This window comes from Manis pentadactyla, chromosome 4 (assembly GCF_030020395.1).
Source record: "Manis pentadactyla isolate mManPen7 chromosome 4, mManPen7.hap1, whole genome shotgun sequence".
In the NCBI taxonomy this organism is placed as follows: domain Eukaryota; kingdom Metazoa; phylum Chordata; class Mammalia; order Pholidota; family Manidae; genus Manis; species Manis pentadactyla.
The window spans coordinates 63,987,146-64,009,302 of record NC_080022.1 but is presented as its reverse complement, the minus strand read 5'-3'; the positions used below and the strand labels follow the sequence as shown (position 1 = coordinate 64,009,302).

At 40.6% G+C, this 22,157-nt stretch overlaps 1 protein-coding gene across 4 annotated transcripts in view; it reads right to left on the bottom strand.

The window, feature by feature from the left end:
* The window catches only part of ST6GALNAC3 (ST6 N-acetylgalactosaminide alpha-2,6-sialyltransferase 3), a 647,729-nt gene extending 630,130 nt beyond the window's left edge, over positions 1-17,599 (bottom strand). For all 4 annotated transcript variants that reach the window (XM_036890108.2, XM_036890105.2, XM_036890106.2 and 1 more), the window contains exon 1: positions 17,434-17,599. In XM_036890108.2, the coding sequence (XP_036746003.2) occupies positions 17,434-17,451 (18 nt within the window). In that variant the 5' untranslated portion in view covers positions 17,452-17,599. The remainder of the gene's footprint in view (positions 1-17,433) is intronic.
* Positions 17,600-22,157: the final 4,558 nt, after the last annotated feature.

The following is a 22,157-nucleotide window of genomic DNA, read 5'->3' as shown; positions in this document are numbered from 1 at the left end:
AAAGCCATAGTAATCAAGACAATTTGGTACTGGCACAAGAACAGAGCCACAGACCACTGGAACAGATTAGAGAATCCAGACATTAACCCAGACATATATGGCCAATTAATATTTGATAAAGGAACCATGGACATACAATGGGGAAATGACAGTCTCTTCAACAGATAGTGCTGGCAAAACTGGACAGCTACAAGTAGGAGAATGAAACTAGACCATTGTCTAACCCCATATACAAAAGTAAACTCAAAATGGATCAAAGACCTGAATGTAAGTCATGAAACCATTAAACTCTTGGAAGAAAACATAGGCAAAAACCTCTTAGACATAAACATGAGTGACCTCTTCTTGAACATATCTCCCCAGGCAAGGAAAACAACAGCAAAAATGAACAAGTGGGACTATATTAAGCTGAAAAGCATCTGTACAGCAAAAGACACCATCAATAGAACAAAAAGGAACCCTACAGTATGGGAAAATATATTTGAAAATGACACATCCGATAAAGGCTTGACGTCCAGAATATATAAAGAGCTCACATGCCTCACAAACAAAAAACAAATAACCCAATTAAAAAATGGGCAGAGGAACTGAACAGACAGTTCTCCAAAAAAGAAATACAGATGGCCAACAGACACATGAAAAGATGCTCCACATCACCAATTATCAGAGAAATGCAAATTAAAACCACAATGAGGTATCACCTCACACCAGTAAGGATGGCTGCCATCCAAAAGACAAACAACAACAAATGTTGGCGAGGTTGTGGAGAAAGGGGAACCCTCCTACGCTGCTGGTGGGAATGTAAATTAGTTCAACCATTGTGGAAAGCAGTATGGAGTTTCATCAAAATGCTCAAAACAGACTTACCATTTGACCCAGGAATTCCACTCCTAGGAGTTTACCCTAAGAACGCAGCAATCAAGTTTGAGAAAGACAGATGCACTCCTATGTTTATCGCAGCACTATTTACAATAGCCAAGAATTGGAAGCAACCCAAATGTTCATCGGTAGATGAATGGATAAAGACGATGTGGTACATATACACAATGGAATACTACTCAGCCATAAGAAGAGGGAAAATCCTACCATTTGGAACAACATGGATGGAGCTGGAGGGTATTATGCTCAGTGAAATAAGCCAAGTGGAGAAAGAGACATACCAAATGATTTCACTCATCTGTGGAGTATAAGAACAAAAGAAAAACTGAAGGAACAAAACAGCAGCGGAATCACAGAACTCAAGAATGGACTAACAGGTACCAAAGGGAAAGGGACTGGGGAGGATGGGTGGGTAGGGAGGGATAAGGGGGGCAGGAAGAAGAAGGCGGGTATTAAGATTAGCATGCATAATGGGGGGGTGGGAGAAAGGGGAGGGCTGTACAACACAGAGAAGACAAGTAGTGATTCTACAACATTTTGCTATGCTGATGGACAGTGACTGTAAAGGAGTTTATAGGGAGGGCCTGGTATAGGGGAGAGCCTAGTAAACATAATATTCTTCATGTAAGTGTAGATTAATGATAACAAAAAAAAAAAAAAAGAAAGAAAGAAAAGGGGGATTACTCCCTGATAGGATAAAACTAACAGTAAATCAACGATTAATGCATGCTTTAAATATCCTTAATTTTGATCACTGAAAGGGTGTCAGTCGATCGGCTATGGAGGTACATTTTTCTCATAATATTCCTTTCTCTTAAAAAAAAAAAAAAAAGCAGTTCCTGTGTGGTGACCCCCAAGGAGTTATACACAATGGTATAAAGGGCATATCAAAGTGTAGGCAAAGGGTCTGTTTCTGTTTATACAGAGGATCAAAGCCTAATTTGGCTACCCAGAAAATGAACTAAGATACAATATGAAGAAGAAATTCCAACATCAGCACTCTCTGGAAGACTCATGACAGAAGATGATCATCAAAAAACCTCAACAAAGATCCAGGCGCTGCTACAGTTGTAGCTGCATTCATCCCACCAGTTCCTGGACTTGCCATGGGAATGAAGAAGGAGATATCTAAGCCGGCCTGTGCATACAGTAAAACAACAAATTTGACTGGATCTATACTGTTGGAACTCAACCAAGAATTAGGAGAAGTGCAACTTGTAGCACTCCAAAATCTTACAACTACAGACTATCTACTGTTAAAAGAACATATGGGATGTGAACAGTTTCCAGGAATGGGTTGTTTTAATTTGTCTGATTTCTCTCAGACTGTTCAAGATATGTTGGACAATCTCCAGCATATCATAGATTAATTTTCACAAATGCCTAGGATGCCTAACTGGTTTTCTTGGTTTCACTGGAGATGGCTGGTAATTATAGATCTGCTTTGGTTATGTAACTGTATTCCTATTATGTTAATGTGTGTGCACAATTTAATTGGTAGTTTAAAACCTATACATGCTTAAGTTACTCTACAAGAAGATATGTCAAAGAAATAAAAAATATATATATTTCCATAAGCTTTCAAAGTACAGTTACATTCAGTTCATTTCAATAGTCCTACATAATTCTCTCATCTACAAAGATAGAAGAACAGAGGGTTATAATAAAAATAGGGCATTTTGAGTCAGACAGATCTGAACTTCATTCCCTAGATCCACTACTTACTTGAGAGAATTACAGAAGTCTCCCCCTATCCACAGGGGTATGTTTCAAAACCACCAGTGGGGACGCCTGAAACCACAAATAGTACCAAACCATACATATACTGTGTTTTTCCTATACATACATACCTATAATAAAACTTGATTTATATATTAGGCACAGTAAGAAATTAACAACAATAAGTAAAAGCAAAATAGAAAATTACAACAATATACTACAGCAAGTTATGCAAATGTCTTTCTGTCTCTCAAAATATACTGTACTCCTTTCTTCTTGTGATGGTAAAGATGTGAGATGATAAAATGTCTCTTCTTGTGAGATGATAAAATGTTCATATAATGAGATGAACTGAAGTGAATGTTATAGGCATTGTGACAAACATTAGGCTACTACTGAACTTATTATTATATGTCAGAGGAATATCAACCACTTCTGGACTGCAGTTGGTCACAGAAGACTAAAACTGCAGAGGGAAAAACCAAAGATAAGGGGGGACTACTGTACTTAACTTCTCTGAACCTTTGTTTCTCCATCTGTTAAACAGGAATATATGAAGCTCAAAAAAACACTATTAAGGTTTTACTTACATAATGTAAGTTGATTAGCTCAGTGACTGCCACATAGTAGGTGTTCAGTAAGTAATAGCTGCTGCTGCAAGGACAATAATATTGTCCTTCCAAGGCAGGGCCCCAAGACAGTTGCTATATAATGACCCACAGGACAGAATAACCTAGCATCTTCTTTAAGAGCAATACTACTGACTAAATATAGAAGTCAGCTCTACCAAAGCCTAAACTCTGCAATGTATCACCTAAATGACCCAAGAGATAATATCCAAATTTAAGATTCTCTTCATTAAACAGAAAGTTGAACAATCTGAACTAATAACTTATTTGTTTAAAATATTTCATTTCATTTTATCATTGATTGATACCCATTTGATAGATAAAAAATAAGCTTTGCTATAAACAAGCACACTTACACCTTTGGCACATTTTGATTTCCAGCATTCTGTTTGAAATTCTGCCTGTGCAATCATTGTAGCAAAATCATAATTGGGACAAGTAATTTCCAAATACAAAGGACAATGACCAGAGTCAATTCAAAGACTCTAAGTACTCTAAAAGACAGTAAGACAATAGAATGTTCTCTCTGACTAGATACCTCCATCACATTTAATAATCTGTTTAAAACCTATCAGCATTTCCCTATTTCCAGAAGACAAAGCCCATACTCCTTGGTAGGACCTACATAATCCTTTATGATGTGACCCCAACTATACCATCTCCTCTAGCAACCCAAGTCAGTTCAGTGACGGCCATCCAAATTTCACGATTCCCCAAAATGAGCTGTTACTTCAGGCGTCCATAATGAGTTATTACTTCAGACTATTCTTTTTGCCTTAATTAAATTAATGCATTCAGTCTTCATTGGTTTGTTGACTGCCCTGTGTTAGATGCTAGGTACACAGTGATGAACAAAATAATTATGATCCCGGCCCTTTCAATTTTTTGACGGACAAGTAAACAAACAAATACGCATGTATTCTTATATTAAGAAAGTGCTATGCACAAAATAGGGAAGCATAATAGGGAATATCAGGAAGAGTTATATTTCATTGGCATAATCAACAAAGACCTGTCCAAGGCAATACATTTTAATGTGGGGCATGACAGGTGGGAAGAAACAGCCTCGAAAAGAACCCAGGGGCAAGGTTTGGGAAGCAGGGGAGGCAGTCCAAAGTCTCTGAAGCAGGAAGGAACTTGACATGGTCCAAGAACTGGAGGGAATGAAAAAGAGCAGGAGACCAAGATGTAGGAGATGATTTCTCACAAATAAGCAGGAGCAAGATCATGAGCATTGTGAACCCTGGAAAGGACTTTAGATTTTGTTCCAAGTAAAATGGAAAGTCACCAAAAGGTTGAGAGGGAACTACCATAATATGATTTACTTTTATAAGAGCACGCTGGCTGCCTGTGGAGTTACTCGGGTAGGCAGGTGGTGAACGTAGAGCAGGGAGAGCGGTCGAGAAGGCAAACTGCCTGGCACTCTCACCCAGTCAGAATGTGGGCTCATGCCCAAACACAAACACCGCCTCGATAAGGAAATTAATTCCACCAGGTCTGACGACCTTAAGTGGGTCTCCCTAAGTGTGGTTGGATCCAAAATTCTTCAAAGGCATATAAAAGAAACCTTCACAAAATTTTTTTCAATTCAGTTTTTTTTTAATCTTAAGTCAAAAATCAAGCAATCATTTTTATTTCCACAGCTCCTTTGAAGTGGGTTGATTTCATATTGGAATGAATTCCAAAAGTCCTAAGTGATGCTCTCTGCGCCAGAAGATAAATCACCAAAGTGGGGGAGGAAAAAACACAAAAACACAAGGTTTGTGGCCATATGCATGCGTGTTACATACATAAATACCACAGCCAATGTGCCTGGGTTCAGATCTCACCACTGCCAAAAGTAGTTTGGTGATCCTAACCAGTAAGTGCCTCCATTTCCTCATCTGGAAAATAGGGATTACACGAGTTAGTAAATGTAAAGTGCTGAGAATAGTGCCTAGGCCTCACTAAATGTTAACTAACAACAGCAATAATTAGAAAAATAATAGGGTTACACAGATTGTCTACTCACCAGCCATGGCACCTTGGGCGAAGAACTTGAGCTTTCCCTAAGCCTCAGAGTTTCATTACAGGCAAAATAAATATGACAACAATAGTATTTTTCTAAAAAGACTACTGAATATTAAAGGAAATATGTGCATGCCTCAGTATAATGTCTATCATAAAGTTAGTGCCCAGAAAATGTTTAGTGATGTTATTTTATCATTAAATTATTATCATTCGAGGCAAGTTACAAATAGGTTTGTCCATGTTTGACTACAGGAATGTATTCTACTGCATGTATTTTACTTCAGCCAAACTCCCGGATTCAAATCATACCCCCTCATTTAACAGTTATATGACCTCAGGGACTTAGCCTCTCTAAAACTTCAATTTCCTCCTCTATATGGGAATTTATAAGACTATCTACCTTACAAGCTTTAAGGATTGAGATAATGCAAAAATACAAAGCCCCAACACAATACCTGTAGACACTCAATAAATCTAAGTTATTGTCACAGTCATAGACTCCATTTTCCCTTAGAAAGGAATTAAAGGCCTCAGCTTCTCTTTTTATCTCCATTTTGTCTATCCCTCTACCACTTGGACTCTAAGTGCTTGATAAAAACTCCCTCTTCACAAGTCCCTATTTGCTGAAAATAAGTGGGGTGAAAAGGTCAAGCATAGTCCCCTCTAACCCACACAAATGTAGAAGATATACAGTGGATTTCAGTTGTTCTCATACAGAAATCTACAGTAATATGTGATTTGGATGTCATTTCTTTAAACAAGGTTTTACTTCAAGGGTCAAAGATGCATGAGGGAAAAGCAAACCTTCCTTTACCAAGTTAGAAGTCACATGCAGAAACCTTGGCTCAGTTTGAGCCACCAACCAGGCTGGTGGGGTTAAACAGCATGGCAGAATTAAATAAACATTAAACCAGCCAAGGAACAAATAATTAAGTGACATAAGCCAGAGTAGGAGAGAGCGATTCTCTTACTCCCAAAGAAAAAAATGAGAGGGAAAATAAATAAAGCAGAAGGCATAGGTGGCAGTGGTTCTGCTACTTGCTGTTTCAGGGGAATGGATTGTCTCCTAGAAATAGGGAGAAAGGAAGGATGGCAAGGTCAGAAAGGGCAGCGAAGAAAGAGCACACACAGGGCGTGGGAAAGCCAGCCGCCAGGCAGTGGCAAAGGTGTGCGGGATGACATAGGGGCTGTCATGAACACGGCACCAATAATTCCATACGAGGCACAAAAATGAGTTGCACTTCCCAGAGAATTCCAAATGGAATGACTTTATATCCTGGAACTCTGCAAGACGGCTTTATCTACTTAGTGACAGAGTTCTATACTTCTGTAGGGAGATGATGGTTCTGGAGACATAGTAACCCGCGATCCACTTAACACCTTTATAGAGGAGGAGCCCAGTGACCTGAGATGAAAGGGGGGAAATCAGATAAATGTTCTGTACAATAGATAAAGGCATAGAAATAGAGAGCCTGGAGAAAGCAAAAGGGAAAATTTTAGAGATTTCTTCTTAATGTCAATATAAGCCTGTAAGAAGAGACTAAATCAGAGGTTCCCAACGCTTTTTGTTATTAAAATCCCAAACAAGGCTAAGAATCATCTACATGAAGGAAAAAAAGCTATCACCTTTCACCAGTCTTGGTTCCCCCCCACTCCTAATCCTTAAATAATGACTTTTTAAATGAGACTAAGCCAATAATTGAACTCTAGCACTAACACATTAACTTCCATGACCAAAACCAGCGCAATCTGACTACAAAGCTGTTTCCTGCACCCCAGGTCTCCTTGTCAGCCAACAGAGAAATGGGGGTGCGGGGAGCGGGGCACAGAGTGGGAGAAAGGGCTCAACATACAATTAGCAGGAACCAAATTCCTGTTTATAAATCACCATAAGCTGATTTTGAAACTGATTTGAAAGAAACTGAGTGTCTTGCACAAGGGATGCCACCCTCCAGGGATTCGTTCCAGCCCCAGCCCCTTGCTGATGGGCATAATCACATGCATTTCAACATTCATGGTGGCCTGAGCCCCCTGGCATCAGAGGGCTTGGGGTTTAATGAGAACAATGGAGGCAGAAATCAAATGATTACCATGCCTCAAAAGTTGATAAGAATATACTTATTAAATTTCTAAATTGACTTAAACAGAACAGGAGTTTCTGTTGGAAAAGTCTTCTATGTAACTCAAAAGCTATTTATTGAGCATGCAGGGCTATTCAAAGTGTGCCCACAGATGGGCGCCATTAGCATTGACTGGGGTGGGGGAGGCCTGTCAGAAATGTACGTTTGTGGGCCCCACCCCAGACCTAGAGACTCCTGAACTCTGGATGGGGCACAGCAGCCTCCAGCCTAACAAGCCCTTCCCGGGCCCTGGTGCAGTGCTCAGCTTGCGCAGCATCTTGGTCAGCGTGCTGAGAAGCAGCAGACTTAGGGATCAGGAGGCTGAATTCCAGCCCCACTCTGGGGCTTTGGCGAGTTTCTTATCCTCTCTAAGCTTCAGGCTCCTCTTCCACATAGAGAGCTTGGTTCCATGCTCAGTAAACACCCCTGACACTCAGTGGGAGGCCCCAGGGCCAGTGCCAGCCATTTGTGCAAGAACCCCCACACCCATGACCCCCGCCCCTTACAGCCTACAGAAAGAACATGACACTCGAAGCAAATAAGCATGGCTGTGTCCCAGTAAAATGTTATTTATGAATACTGACTTATAATTTCATACATTTTCAGGTCATGAAATCTTACTCTTTTAAAAATTTTTTCCACCATTTAAAAAAGCAAAACCCATTTTTAATCACAGGCTATAATATAGATAGGTAATAGTGTGATTTGGCCCAAGGGCTATAATTTGCAGACTCCAGTCTGGTGCTCTTATATTAGCAAAGCTGTTGGTGTATATGAACCAGAGTTTCCTCATCTGTCAGAATAAAGTCATAATGCTCATCCTGAAGTCTTGCTGTGAGATAATAAATATCTGTAAAATACCTGGCAAGCTCCCTGCCAGAGAGAAGGCACTCAGCAAAAGGCACCTACTGTCATTCTTAAATGAAACCTACTGTCATTCTTACAATGTCATTTCATCTCACGAAAAAATGCTAACACTGTCTGATCCAGAAAGACTAGAGGGAGCAGGGCAGAAATACAATGCAGAACTGTAAGCAAAACTGAGCTGCAGGTTTACAAACTGATTTGCTCTAATCACCATTGGACATTTGTCTACCAGCATACTGCTGAATTTATATACACAAAAACAAACACTGAAAAAATAAGCAAACTACCCACAGGAACTCCAATCACCTTACTGCCCTGACTTAAAAGAGGACATGTGGTTTATCCTGGATGTCTAAATTACTGCCATATGTGTGCTGCCCTCCTGGAGCAAAGGAATGACTCAAGTAAAAGTGGATAACGTCTGTCTCTGACCTCAAAGCCTCCAGGAGTTCACACCACCACACTGAGACCAAAGCAGCACTCTCTTGGGAGAATTCACAGCTGTTCAACATCTGGGGGGCCAATCAGTCTCGGATATGGAAAACCCTAGGACTCCATTTTCATACAACATTTCAAGGGCTCATCAAAGTTTCCAATATGTCCCCAGGTCTGGCACTCATTACCTGCGCATCACTGCCTTCCTTTGGCTGCCTAGCATCTGACCAAGAAGAGTGCCCCCCGTTCTGATCCTCACACAACAGACCTTTCCCCGATCCCCTGACATTGCCCACATTGCCTCCAAGTTCAGTGGTCTCTCCTGATGGTGAGTATGAATACCTGAATGAACACGCTGTACAACACAGACGCCACTACCTGCATTTGGCTGTTGAGACTTGAAACACAGTGATGTGACTGAGGAAACACATTTTTTATTTTATTTTATTTACATTTAAAAACTGATTACTTGATTCAGCTCTTGGAACACATAAACATCTTTGGAGCAACCTGGACCTGTGAATCTACTTTTTTGACTATAAATTTCATAAAGTCTAAATACAGATCAAATTATCTCTGCTGAAAATTTAGCATCCAAATTGAGATACGATGTAATGGCAAAATGCACACCAAGTTTTGAAGACTTACAAAAAAAGAATATAAATATTTCATTAATAATTTTTATATTGATTGCATGTTGAAGTGAAAACGTTTTGACTATATCAGGTTAAACAGAATATATTATTAAAGTAAATTCTGCTTATTTCCTTTTGCTTTTTTGAATGTTTTTAATGTGGCTCTTAGAAAGTGAATTGCATAAGTGGTCTGCAGTATACTTCTACTGGTCAGCACTGCTAGAGGGTTAAACTGTTATTGTTATCACTCCTGTTCATCACAAAGTTGGAATCAGACTTAGAGTCAGTGCAGGTCTGACCTCTTTACTCTACAGTCCTCTTACTGCCAATGCCCTTGAGAACAGCCCTTCTTAAGGTTTGATAAGGCAAATCTATTTTCCTTGATAGAAAAAGCAAATCTTACCCACAGAGAGACTCACTTCTTTTTCTTTAGAGTCCAGCCTGTTGGTGGGACCAAGAATACCACACATACTAGGAATAGCAGCCTTACACTCTGAAGGTGTATATCCCACTTGTCCCAAGGAAGGGGACAGTCCCAGAACAGTCATTTGTTCATTCTAGTCCTCAAAATCTCAGATGATTTCCACATACTCATATTGATCCCACATCATGACTTATTCCCAATGCAGCACACACACATTTTACTTCCAGTCCCCTTTTGATCATGATCTTAGAGCAAGATGAGAATATAACTTCCATAACTCACCAAAGAAGTTTTTATTTTTGGGTCTGGTAAATGCACAGCTAATAAATTCACTAAGAAACTAAACAGCCTTTTAAATCAGAGCAAGGTCCTTTCCAGACAAGGATTTTGCATGTAAAAATTTTCAAATCTGGGTAAATATTAAGATATGACTGAATGAATGTGGATGCACAGTTTTATTTATGTATTTATATTTACCATGTATATGCAGAGACACATCTTTTGCACAAACAATAGAATGACTTAAGTACAGGAACCTCTTTTCCTGGCCCCACCCCTCAGGCAATCTCTTCAAGAGTTAACTTTCCCCACTCCCCCAAGTGCCAGATGTTGTGAGCCCCCACCCCTCCACATCACACAGGAGGTGAGAAAAAGGCCTGGATATATGGGGTGTCAGGTGAAGGATCCTCTGAGAATGTTACCTACCCCCAAGTTGCTGTTTATTGAAGTCTCTGGAAACCCTGGGCCAAGGGTCTCTAATTTGGTGACTTTAAATGAGTTTAAAATCAGAACCAGAACTCTCATTCTTGAGCTGAGGAAGAAGGAAAACAATAGTGAAAGCACATAATCCCTTCACTTCATTGGAGCCATTTCCTGTAACTACCTTCCTGATAACGAACTTTGAGCTGCTAACAGGAAGAGGAATTAACAATTTCGGGTTTAGCTCTTCTCCCTTTCCTGGCTCTGGTGGAGGTGCTAATCGGCAGTAAAATGCATAAAAGGTGTACATCAGAATGGCCAGGGATGGAGAGGATCTGGATAATCCATAAACTGAATAATGAGCCTTTCAATAACCAGGAGCTAACTGCAGCTTTCTTTAATGGGATCCCAGTAGCACTTGTAAATCTACTCTTTCCAATTAGAAAAATGCCTTCCTCCTCCACTTTTCCCTGAAGCCAGAAAACAAAAAGAACTCCAACTCCCAGCCTTGAGGCACAAGTGTGTGTGAAATTCTCAGAAACAGATAGAAATTTTCCTCCTGGGGAGATTTCATAACTTCCCCCAGTCATCTACTGGAAAGCTTAACAGGCTCCCTCTGCTTTCCTCAAACCTAAACCCTTCTTTCTCCCACCAATCCCCAAGATAGTTTTCCTCCATTCAAGCTGTTACATAATTATTAATATAATCATAGTTTTGCCATACGTGTACAGTGCATTCTGCTTTGCAAAGCACATTCACATGCATTATGTCTTTTGGAATCCAACACTACCCCAGGAGGGATCCAGGCTGGGAAGCCTGAAGTTTATACATTTGCGGGGCTCTTTAAGAAAATGAATATAAAATTACAAATACAAAAATGCCAGGGCCTCTTCCCAGAGCCTTGAAGGCTCTTATCGGAGCCCTAAAGCTTGACATATGGGTAAATCCAACTCTTCACCACCCTCTCCTTCACTCCAACCCCCAAAGGGACTTGCGGGTTTCTCAGGCAAGGGGGGAGGGGTCATGTGACTTGCCCAGGATCAAAGGGCTATTCAGTGTTAGAGGCAGAATTAGAAACTTCTTATCTCCCCAGTCTCTCTGGGCCCCTCTATTCCTCTAGCTGCTCTGTCTCAAAGGAAACTCTAAGGAAGGAACACATAATAACACAGCTAAAAGTGATCCCCACCAGGCTGGTGTTACAAAGCTGTCTAGACAGAGTATTGCCTGCACAGAAGATGGTGAAATAAACTCAAAGCCCCTACAAACATTCACTTAATTGGCACTGAAGGTAAAAGACACACTCCAACCTCACACAGCCAGGGTGAACCCCACCTTCACCACTTAGAAACCACAGGACCTGGGACAAGTTACTCAACTTCTCTGAACCTAATATCTTCATTTGCAATAAAAATTGATATGAGATGATGTACATAAAGCACTTAGCACAGGACACAGCCTGAACATGCTGGGTATTCAACAAGTACCAACTATTACTGCTGTTGTTGTTATCAGTTCATTCAGAGAGCTCTGCTTTTACCAGGCAACTCATTCCCCAGAGCATGCTAATGGAAGTTGCAAAAGCATCACTTGGTCACCATAAGACTGTAAATTAGGCCAGACAGATGCTGGGATTCGAGCATTTCTTGGGTAGTGGAAATAAATGTCATAGCAGATTTACTGGCAAAGTACCTTGTCTGTTCTACTTGCTGGGGTTATGCTGAGTTTCAGATTTATAATCCATATACTTGTGAAGAAGTCTCTGCAGCTTTACAGTCTCAGTCTGTATTTTATTATTTTCAAATGTTTTGGTGAGACCTCATAGTTGGAGAACCACAAATTGGGGGTTGTGGGTGTTGGTTTCTTGATTTGTTTTTGCTTTTGCTTTTTTGTTTGTTTCCAATAACTTGGGGAACCAAATTATTATGACAAAAGATAAGACACTCCTACACTTTCCTTCTTTCTTCCTTCCAGTCTAGTTCTCTCTTCCCTTTACCCCCAGATCTCAAGTTTGCTCCAGATTTTATACGAGCAGCAGTAACAGATCTACAAGAAACAGACTGAGAAGGAACTGAAGAAGTAAACTAATTGGTAAGTTCTAATATGCTTGTTATATAATAGAGGGAAAAATCCCCGCAATATCCATGAAGAATTCAGCAGTTTACAGAGGAAAATAGGTTAGGCCCATGTCTCTAATTGGCATCTTAAAAAATTAATGATATCATTTATACATTCAACAAACACTTAAGTAACACCTTGCTGAGAGCCAGGCCAGTTCCTATGGATACCAAGTGGAATAAGACGAGCTTTTTCTGCCCCCAAGACTCAACTGGATAGCCACCAACACCACCACCCATAAACTCCCACATCACTAGCAGTATTCATTTATAGTGCCTTATAATCACTGCCGATTCACCTACTGAAGGCCCCTGCACTTTGTGAGTTCGTGGTAAAACAGAAGAGTAACCAGCTGACTGACAGTACGGGATAATACCTGCCGCTGCAGAGACCAGAACTGAGGCCAGGGGAGCACAGAGGAAGTCATGCTGAAGCAGGGGAAGGCTAACTGTTGACATGGCACCGAACTAGGAGCTGAAAGATGAATAAAACTTTTGTCCGTGGAGGAAAAGTAATAGCAGAGGAAATTTCCTGCAGAGAAATGAGCCTGTGCAACACAACTAATTGCTAACAATTATCAAGGACATATTGTATGTCAGGTTCTGTTCAACAGAAATTAGCTCACTTATTCTTCATAACCTTAAGAAGTAGGCACTATTTTTGTTCCCATTTTGCAAAAGAGGAAATAGGCCGAGAGAACTCACTGCCAGAACAGGTTGGTCTGACATTAGAATCCAGGCTTTCAACCCCTGTGCTATATATTACAAAGGCACAGAGTATGAAGGGAGGTGCCACATCTACAGACTTGGGAAAAGTTTAGATAAGTGTCTGGACTGTGGGTGAGGGAGAAGTAGGTAGAAAGGCCAGATATATGGGTAGGAGCCAGATTCTGAAGGAGTTAGAATGCCAAGCTAAACCACTGGGTTTATCCTACAGAAGTTGGGGAGCCAAAACAAGCACTTAAGTCTACAAATGGCTTGACCAGCACTGAGCTTATATACAATACCCGAAGAGTGATGTGGAGGATGGACAAGATTATGCACAGCCTGAAGGAAAGGACACTGTTTCAAAAGACAGACCAAATACTAGGCTCTGGACAAGGCAGAAGGACTAAGGATGGAGAGCAGTGGGCAGATTTGGGAGGTTTTCCTAGATGCAATATGGTGAAGAGTTAGGCTGGAGCGGAAAAGTAAATAAGAAGACACCAAGTATATAACTTGCTATCACTAGTCACCCAATTTCCTATAAATGAAAATAAATATCATACAGAGACAGGTAACTGGTAGTGAAAATAACAGTAACTTAGTCATGCATCTATCGTGTTATTGCCTAACTGCTTCATGTACATAAGTCTCATGTGTCTACTTCAGTTCTGGATACAAAGAAAACTGAATACAAATCACTAAATATTTGTTAACTGTTCAATGTGTACAAGATACCATGCTCAAAAAGTACCTGCTAACCAAAGGCAGAACTCATGACAGAAAATATAAACAGTTTTTATTACATAAAATTATACAATGTCTGTAATTTACCAAAGAAGAAAAACAAATGGCTAATATAAATTTTAAAGTGTTACTTCACTAGTAATCAAATTAATACAAATTAGATACCTTTCTTGTCTATCAGATTTCAAAGATTTTCAAAACACCTCTTGGAAAGAGACTGGTCCTTGACTAGACAGGTTGTTCACAACAGCATATCTACCCAGGAGAGCTGTCCCAATAGGGGCAGGGCAAGAAATGAACCTACTAAGACTTGGGGTTGTTTTTACTGCAATATAACCAGCCTATCCTTACTGATAGGAAGATATGCTCATTTAACCCCTAGAATAACCCATTGAGGGATGCATGACCATCCCCATTTCAGAAACTGGGACAGTAAAATCAAGAAACTTGTTCTTGGTTCTACAATCAGTAAGTGGTAGAGCCATAATTAAAACACACGTATTTCTGGCTTCAAAGTAATGTGGAGTGGATATGTATTCCAGAATCAAATGATTATTGAGGCAATCAGCATTTTGCCTCAAAAGCCAGCTCCATGCATGAGCAGAATGGACCCTTGCCATGCTCAGTACCATGAGGAGCTAGTTCTGTCTAAAAAGACCACCAACAGCTGCCATGGCAAGGGCTTCTACTCTTAACTAGTTAGAGATTCCAACTACTAGGAATAATTGCCTACTGTGTAGGCAATAAAGATACTTTATTCATCCACTCTGTATCTCAGTTTTCTCATGTAGATGTGGATAATAATATCTACCTAAAAAAATCTGTTGAGATTACTTTTTACCCACAAAGTTGACACTGCCTCAAAAGGCATCTAAAACACAAGCTCCATGACAGTAAATACTATTCAGTCTTTAAAACCCATCTCCAGTATCGTAAGTGAATATCCTGTCTTGACTATCTAGTAAAAGGGCTGATTACTCTGTCCAACCATGCTCTACTGTACCTCCTACAGACCTATGTTACTCTTCATATTGTAACATAAGCATCCATGTACTTTTCTAATCCCCTTAACTATACTGCAAACCACTTGTGAATGGAGCCATTGGTTTATACATCTTGTGATGCCAACCAAGTCTAGGGCCTGCATATGGCAGAAAATATTTCGTCAAAAAACAAAAGAAAAGAAAATTACCCTGTCAGGCAATTATTATAATTATCTACAGTCTACAACTTGAGCAAATGGAGTCTCCAAGTGGCAGTAACTACCTAAAATCATATGCAGGAGGCCAAACTTGCAGTGAATCCAGGTCCTCAGACTCTCCACTCCACTAGACATAGCCTTTTAAAGACAGCAAGGGGAAAAGACCTACTAGCCCATCATTGCACAAAGATACTTTGTCTCTCAAAGGTGGTAGGAATTATATTGGTATCAGAACATCTTAGAATGTACAGGGAGCAGCATTAAAGTATAAGGTTGGTGGATCTGGGTCTAAATCCAGGCTCACTTTATTCTTAACCTTGTTGCCTTGGGGCAATTTTCTTAACCTCAGGAGACTTAGCTTCCTCATCTGTAAATGGATTATTTTTTTAAAGAGAGTTATTATATTATATGAAACAGGCTGAAGATATAGCAAGGATTAAGTAAACTGTAGTTATTATATGTCAGAAAAAAGTGGCACACTTTAATACCTGTGCCATGAAGTATTTCTCATAGCCTATCTTATTTTATCCCCACAACAACCCTGTGGAAGGTGCTATTACTTTGATTTTATATTGAGCAAACTGTTTCAAAGACAATTAAGCAACTTGTCCAAGGTCACAGGTAGCAATTGGTGGAGCCTGCATTTTTAGACTAAGGTCTTTATGGGTACAGGCCTCTTTGCAGTTTACCTGTTGTATCCCAGATTAGTTTGAATTGAGGAACGAAAAGGAGGACTCATATATGCCCCAAATGGGTGCTGAGGTCAGAGTGAGGAGCTGGAAAGGGAAGATCGGATCAGATTCATGTGTAGCTTGGGATGTGCATTAAAAATGTTTCGAACAGGTGCAAGACAGGGGAGAAACCAAAAGAAGACGACAGCCAACAATAAATGTCATGTTCCTCAATTTTCCTGTCAGCCAATAATATAATAAATAGTAGAGATGACTCATATTTATAATCCAGTCTTTGTGCTGTCTCCAAATAAAAATCCCATAGTGTAACACCAATGTATTATATATTTCCTCTTGATCTTGCTACCATTTGTTATGTCCCAGAAAATGTTTCAAAAACAAACAGAGGAAGTTCAGAAAAGTCACAGGAAATATCTGATCTCCTTTATTCTAAGAAAAGGAAAGAAACTCTGTTAGTCTCTTATTTGCATCATTAACGCCAAGGCATGTTGGAAGATGATTCAGGTACAGCAGGCGATGGCTTCAAATCATCCTACAGAGAAGCAAATGCTATTTCACAATAACACATCCAAAAAATTCTCTTCTGGTATTTTCCTGTGTCACACAGCTCCCCCAACCCTGGAACAAACAGGCCTATACATTCTTCAGCCAAGGCCCAGGAAACCTTTGTACTGTGAATGTTTTTGATTCATGCAGTCAGGAGTCAGGTTAGTTCACAGTGAAACAGTAGTGCAAACAAACAAGTAACAAAACACATACAAACAAACAACTCTTCCTGCGGGATGGAAAGTTCTCAAGTGAGGCACTGACAACAAGCCCTCCCACCTAACACCACAAGGCTGTAAACCCAGAAAGATGCTCAGTCCGGGGTAAGAACAGACTTGGAGAAAGAAAATTCAGCAAAGAAAGGGTGGACTCTGATAGGGAGTGAAATCCTTTTGTCTGTTCAAATTTGTAAGCATAAGAAGGGTCTGAGATTCTCTACTAATAAATACATCGTCCTGTGAACTTTTTCCAAAGTAGAGCTAATGACACATAGAGCTAGCAGATCCCACAGAAAATTCATTCCTAAAGGACTGCCTGTAAACTCAGAAGTTTCTGTCTTCACATGATCAAAGGCTCAGTAGACTTCCCCCCCTATGCTCACTCTCACCCCCATTCAAAGTGTTACACGCTTCACCATCGGGAATCCATACCTCTCCCCCTCTCAACGTGTCCCCTGAAAGGCCTCAGGCAACACAGCCGCGAGACCCGAGGGAGCACCCCACCCCTCCCTGCCATCCCCATTATTCGGCGCACAGCCCTGTTCTCCCCTGGAGCCAAGAGTCTGCAGCTCCTTCAATGCAGGGGCGAGCAGGCAGGAATGGTGGGAAGAGAAGCTGTGCCAGCTGCATGTTTCAGAATCTCCCTCCATATGCATTTGCCAAAGGAACAAAAAGAAAATCAATGCCAGAAAAAGACAACTGAGATGAGGATGCGGTGGGACCGCGACGGACTCTTGCCCCTTAGCAGCAAGGGGCGAGCCAACCACGCGTCCGAGGCACAGAGCCCAGTCGTTACCTTCAGGATGCAGGCCATGGCGCTCCGCCGGCCCTCCTGCCACCGAGCAGCAGGCGCGCCTGGGTCAGGGGCAGTCCCGGCGACAGGCAGGAGGTTGGTACCACGGCAGGACAGCTCCAGCCCACATTCCCGCAGGTCCAAATAAGGGGACCGCGGTACGAGCTGCGCCGGCACAGGCCCCGCCTCCCGCGCCGCGGCCCCGCCCCCGGACATGTCCACTGGCTGGCGGCGCTCGAGGCCCCGCCCCCGGATCACGTGCTGTCCCGGGCGCGGACAGCCGCTCTCGGTGCTCGCTGCTTTTTCTTTTTCTCCTTTTTTTTTCTATAAACGTTCCGTCGATCAACGTATACAAAGTGCTCAGCAGTAGGAAGGGATCTGGATCCCGCTGGGGAGAGAAAACGAACGGCCTTTCTTCTCCTCAATTCGGTCTCCTCTAACAGATCAGAGAACTCTGCAGACATTTCACACTTTTAAAGAAGTTAAATGAATTTGGAATCACCCCGCTGTAGGCTTGGGCACATCAAAGGTTTCTTCAAAAGTAGCAAAGGAAATTCTCCTTGGGCTGTTTAAGGACAGAGCCTTCACTCTACTTAAAAACTCTGTGATGGGCTTACCTAAAAATTAGTAATTTTGCCATTAAAAAGGGAGCACAAATACCTATCAACTAAAGATGCCATGACCTTACACTGTGTATATTTGGTGTGTTAAGTATACACACACATATATACATATATGTAATTGTATTGCTCTTTCCTGCTTTAAGCTTGTGTATTTATGGAAAATGTGTATACATAAATAGATAGCAAGAACATATGTACACATGAAAATATAATACATTCTCTTATCTTTTACATTGGTAGTATATGTATATAAATTGTGTGTGTGCACATGCACAGGACTTTGCTCTTCCCTGCTGCAAGTTTAGAATCTGAATGAACTTTGTTGCAACTTCAGTAACAAAATCAGATCTAAACTTTCCTCTCTTCCCAGAGAGGCCATTCTTCACCATCCAACCAGAACTGATGCTTAAACAAGTGATGATACAGCAGCTCTACTAAGAGGCAGGTTGCCAGAGAGAAAGTGTGTTTTGGGTCCTCTCTACCCCTCCTTAGCAGGCCCTCTTGGAATGAAAATCAATTAAGGAAAGCCCAACACCCAAGCACTGGCTAAGAGAAGCAGTTACTTCTACAAGTAAAGTAACATCACACAGGAACAAGGGAGAGAGCACTCTGTGTGTATATACAGATTTCTACCACTTGGTCTGTCAGAGAAATCTTAAACCAGGTGCAAAATATTCACCCCAAAGAGGTTTCACTTGCTTGAAGCCCCATGTAGTTTGCCTGCATGGGGTCAGGGCTTCTGGTGGCTGTTACGTGGTGAGATTGGCTCATAAATCACAAGCAGAAACCAGGCTTTCAAGGGACTGGGTGTTTTCCTGGTAAAGAACATGCAGAATCCTGAGAAAGCAGAAGACACCACAGGAAAAGAGCTACAGAGGCAGAGGCTGAGACTTGGATAAACTGCCTTCTCCCAGGTGAAACTCCTTTCAGTCTCCCTGAAGGACCACATGCTGCTCTGCAACTCCCTCCTCCAGCGCCTCCATCTGCTTCAGAGATGGGCTATATTTTCCATAAGAACTCCTTTGATAAGGATTGGGTGATTTAACCCTCTGCTTTAGATTGCAGCCTTTAGTGGGCCAGGAAAACTCAACATTTCATTCATTTATGAGTTCCACAAACCTTTATTGACCCACTAAAGGAATAATTTTTTGAGCTACCACTAACTAGAGGGAAAAAAGAAACCTTTATTAAGGCACTCCAGGGCCTGTCAGGGATGAGAGAATGATTTCTATGTCTCTGACATTGTCTCTGGTTCAGTCACATGGGAAAGACAAGAGATACATGATGATATGACATGGTAAGGTCCTTAACCAATGTGGAAGCAAAGCTCCAAGGAAGAGGGGCTGGCCCTGACAGGGTGGTAGGTGGAAGGGGTAAAGGTGGACAGAACATGCATTCTCTCTCCAGAGACTCTGGAGGCCTGAGAGAACACAGCAGACTCTAGTGAGCAACTTTGCTGAACACATCCTTGCTTGGTGACCTTGATCAAGTTTCTTCTGTCTTTAATGCTTAGCCTAGATAATAATATTTATCCTTGTGAGAAGTAAATGAGACAATGCTTGTAAATCCACTCACCTTAATTCCTGGCACTATGAACACTTTCAAAAGGGTAGCTCTTTATCTAAAGATGGCTTGTAAGAAAGGATAAACAGGATGTCTCTCATTCACCTTGGATATCTCAAAAAGATAAACACTGATGCAGCAAACACTTAGCATCTTCTGACTTGGGCATACCATAGCGGGGACTTTACTAGCTCCATCAGGCTTGGGTATGGATCTGTCAAACTCACACTTATTCATATCCATACTTCCCAAAATGTTATTTTTTGATTAGTATCCACAAGTTATACCTAAATACAGATAGGAATGGAAACACATTTATAACAACCAAAAAGAAACTCAAAAGATTCTAGAATAAATCTGTACCAGAAGTATTACAAAACAATATTAACAATCATGTCTCAGACAGACAGAAGTTGGATGGTAAAAAGAAGTTGGACAGGGAAAAAAAGGTTATAAAAGTGCAGCAGATTTGTGGAATGGTGGAGGGGGTGAAGGGAAGGTATGGCCAGGATTTTTTTGTTTGTTTTAAAACTGGCCAAACTATAAGAAGCATAATTTTCCAGGTCTCAAATTATGTGACTTAAAGCCAATAACCTGTTTCCAACAATAATAACAAAATAGAGGCACCTTGCAATTAAATGCAATATCCCATTTGATCCTCACAACATCTATATGGGTGCTGTCTTCTCCAGGGAGAAGTTAACTAGGGAGACAGGGACCTGAGCCCAGATAGTTTGACTTCTGCATCTACCATCTTAGCTGCTACATTTAGTTGCCCAGTAAGTTAGAGACCAATCTCTACTATTTGGCATCATTCAGACTTAGTCTGTTGTTTTAGGTTGGGTAGTCAGAAAGCCTAGAGTAAGTATATATCCTCACTAGGATACATGCTAAGATAAAAACTAGGTATATAAGTATGTGAAAGATGGATATACTCTCTCTCTGAGTATACAGGATAGGTACACTCACCTTGCATCCCTTCACCCCACCAGGCCCTGGGTCCTATTTTAACAAAGACTGCACATCCCATCCAGGTCTCCCATAGAACCAAGCTGTTACCACCTTCTGCTCAGGAGAATTGCCTCCCACCAAAGATTCTGCTGCTGTATCTCACCTATGACATGGGGCCTGCCATGCCACCAGCCCTTGCTTCCCTTCATGGCAAGATCCCTGAAGACTGGGCCTATCACTACATCAGCTTCCCTAGGACTTTTTTGGCTCAAATTTGTCCATCTTCTCTCTCCTCACAGGTTTGTCACTAATGATATCTCAACATGCCTTAAAGCTGAAACCTCACAAGTTATGATAAGTCATGGGCTAAAATATCCTATTTAAATTCAATTTTGCTTCATTATAAACAGCCTCATTACCAAATAATTCTCAGAATTACAACATATACTCTCCTGATAGAATTAAAATGCAGACTCCCATAACTTTTCCAATTTCATCTTATACACATATTAATTTTATACATTTATTTTATACATAGAGTCACTTATTAAGGTTTTAATTGGATCTCAATTTTTCCCATCTAAAGACTTTGAATGAATTCCAGATATTATAAAACTCCCCTTGTCATCCACTACATATATTATGCTTCCATAGGAGACTGTGATTGGAAGATCCATTATATAATGTTATGGGAAAGTCATTTTTTTTTTACATTCTGAGCCAGAATAGGAAATGACTCTTCTTCTAAAAACCATTGCACTGTTACAATTTCGACCAAGGAAGTTTTTCATATCCTAAAGCATGTGTGTATCTGTCCTTGTCCATGTGTGTGTCTGTATTTATATCTGTGTCCAAGTAAGTCTGTGGCTGTGCCCTTTTAGGTGTGTATTTATGAGAGTTTCTTGGAATGTGGATTAAGTTTAATTTCCTTCCATTTTAGATAGTAGATCATTCCAAAATGTCATCCATTTTGCATTTTCAAGACTTTAGCTTACTATTTTTTCAAAGCTTTACACAGTTCTAATCCAGAATTCATCATTATCCTTGACTATGCTCATACTTATCTGGGATGAGCTCCAAACCAAGTTATGCATGATTTAGAATTACATTTTTGAAGTATTATATATTTTCTCATTCTCCTTTAATATTCACCCTTCACTTCATCCCAGCTCTACCCTTTTGGAAGTTCCTATCTTTTCTCAAGAGTTTTTTTCAAATGAACCAAAAGAGAAAAACAAAATAATATGTCTGTTTTTAACTAAAAGAGAAAAATCTGGAAATTAATGTTTTTTACCTAATTTCCATTGTCTAGAAAAATGTACGTTTTAACCAAATTTTGTTTTCTTAAGGAATTCCCAAATAAGCTTTTCAAAAGCATAAACAATTGAAAGTAAATATGGCTGGGAGCACTGGCATGTAGTTTGAATTTGGTTTGTATTGAATTTCTCCAAGGCTAGTGAAGGCTCCCTTATTAATTGAGTCTGATACTTCTTAACCACGTTTCCCAGCATTTGTTTTCTTTTCACTGTGAGTTTCTTTCCATGTGTGTTTCTCTACACTCTTCTTAGATTTCCACCTCTTAGTGAGGCT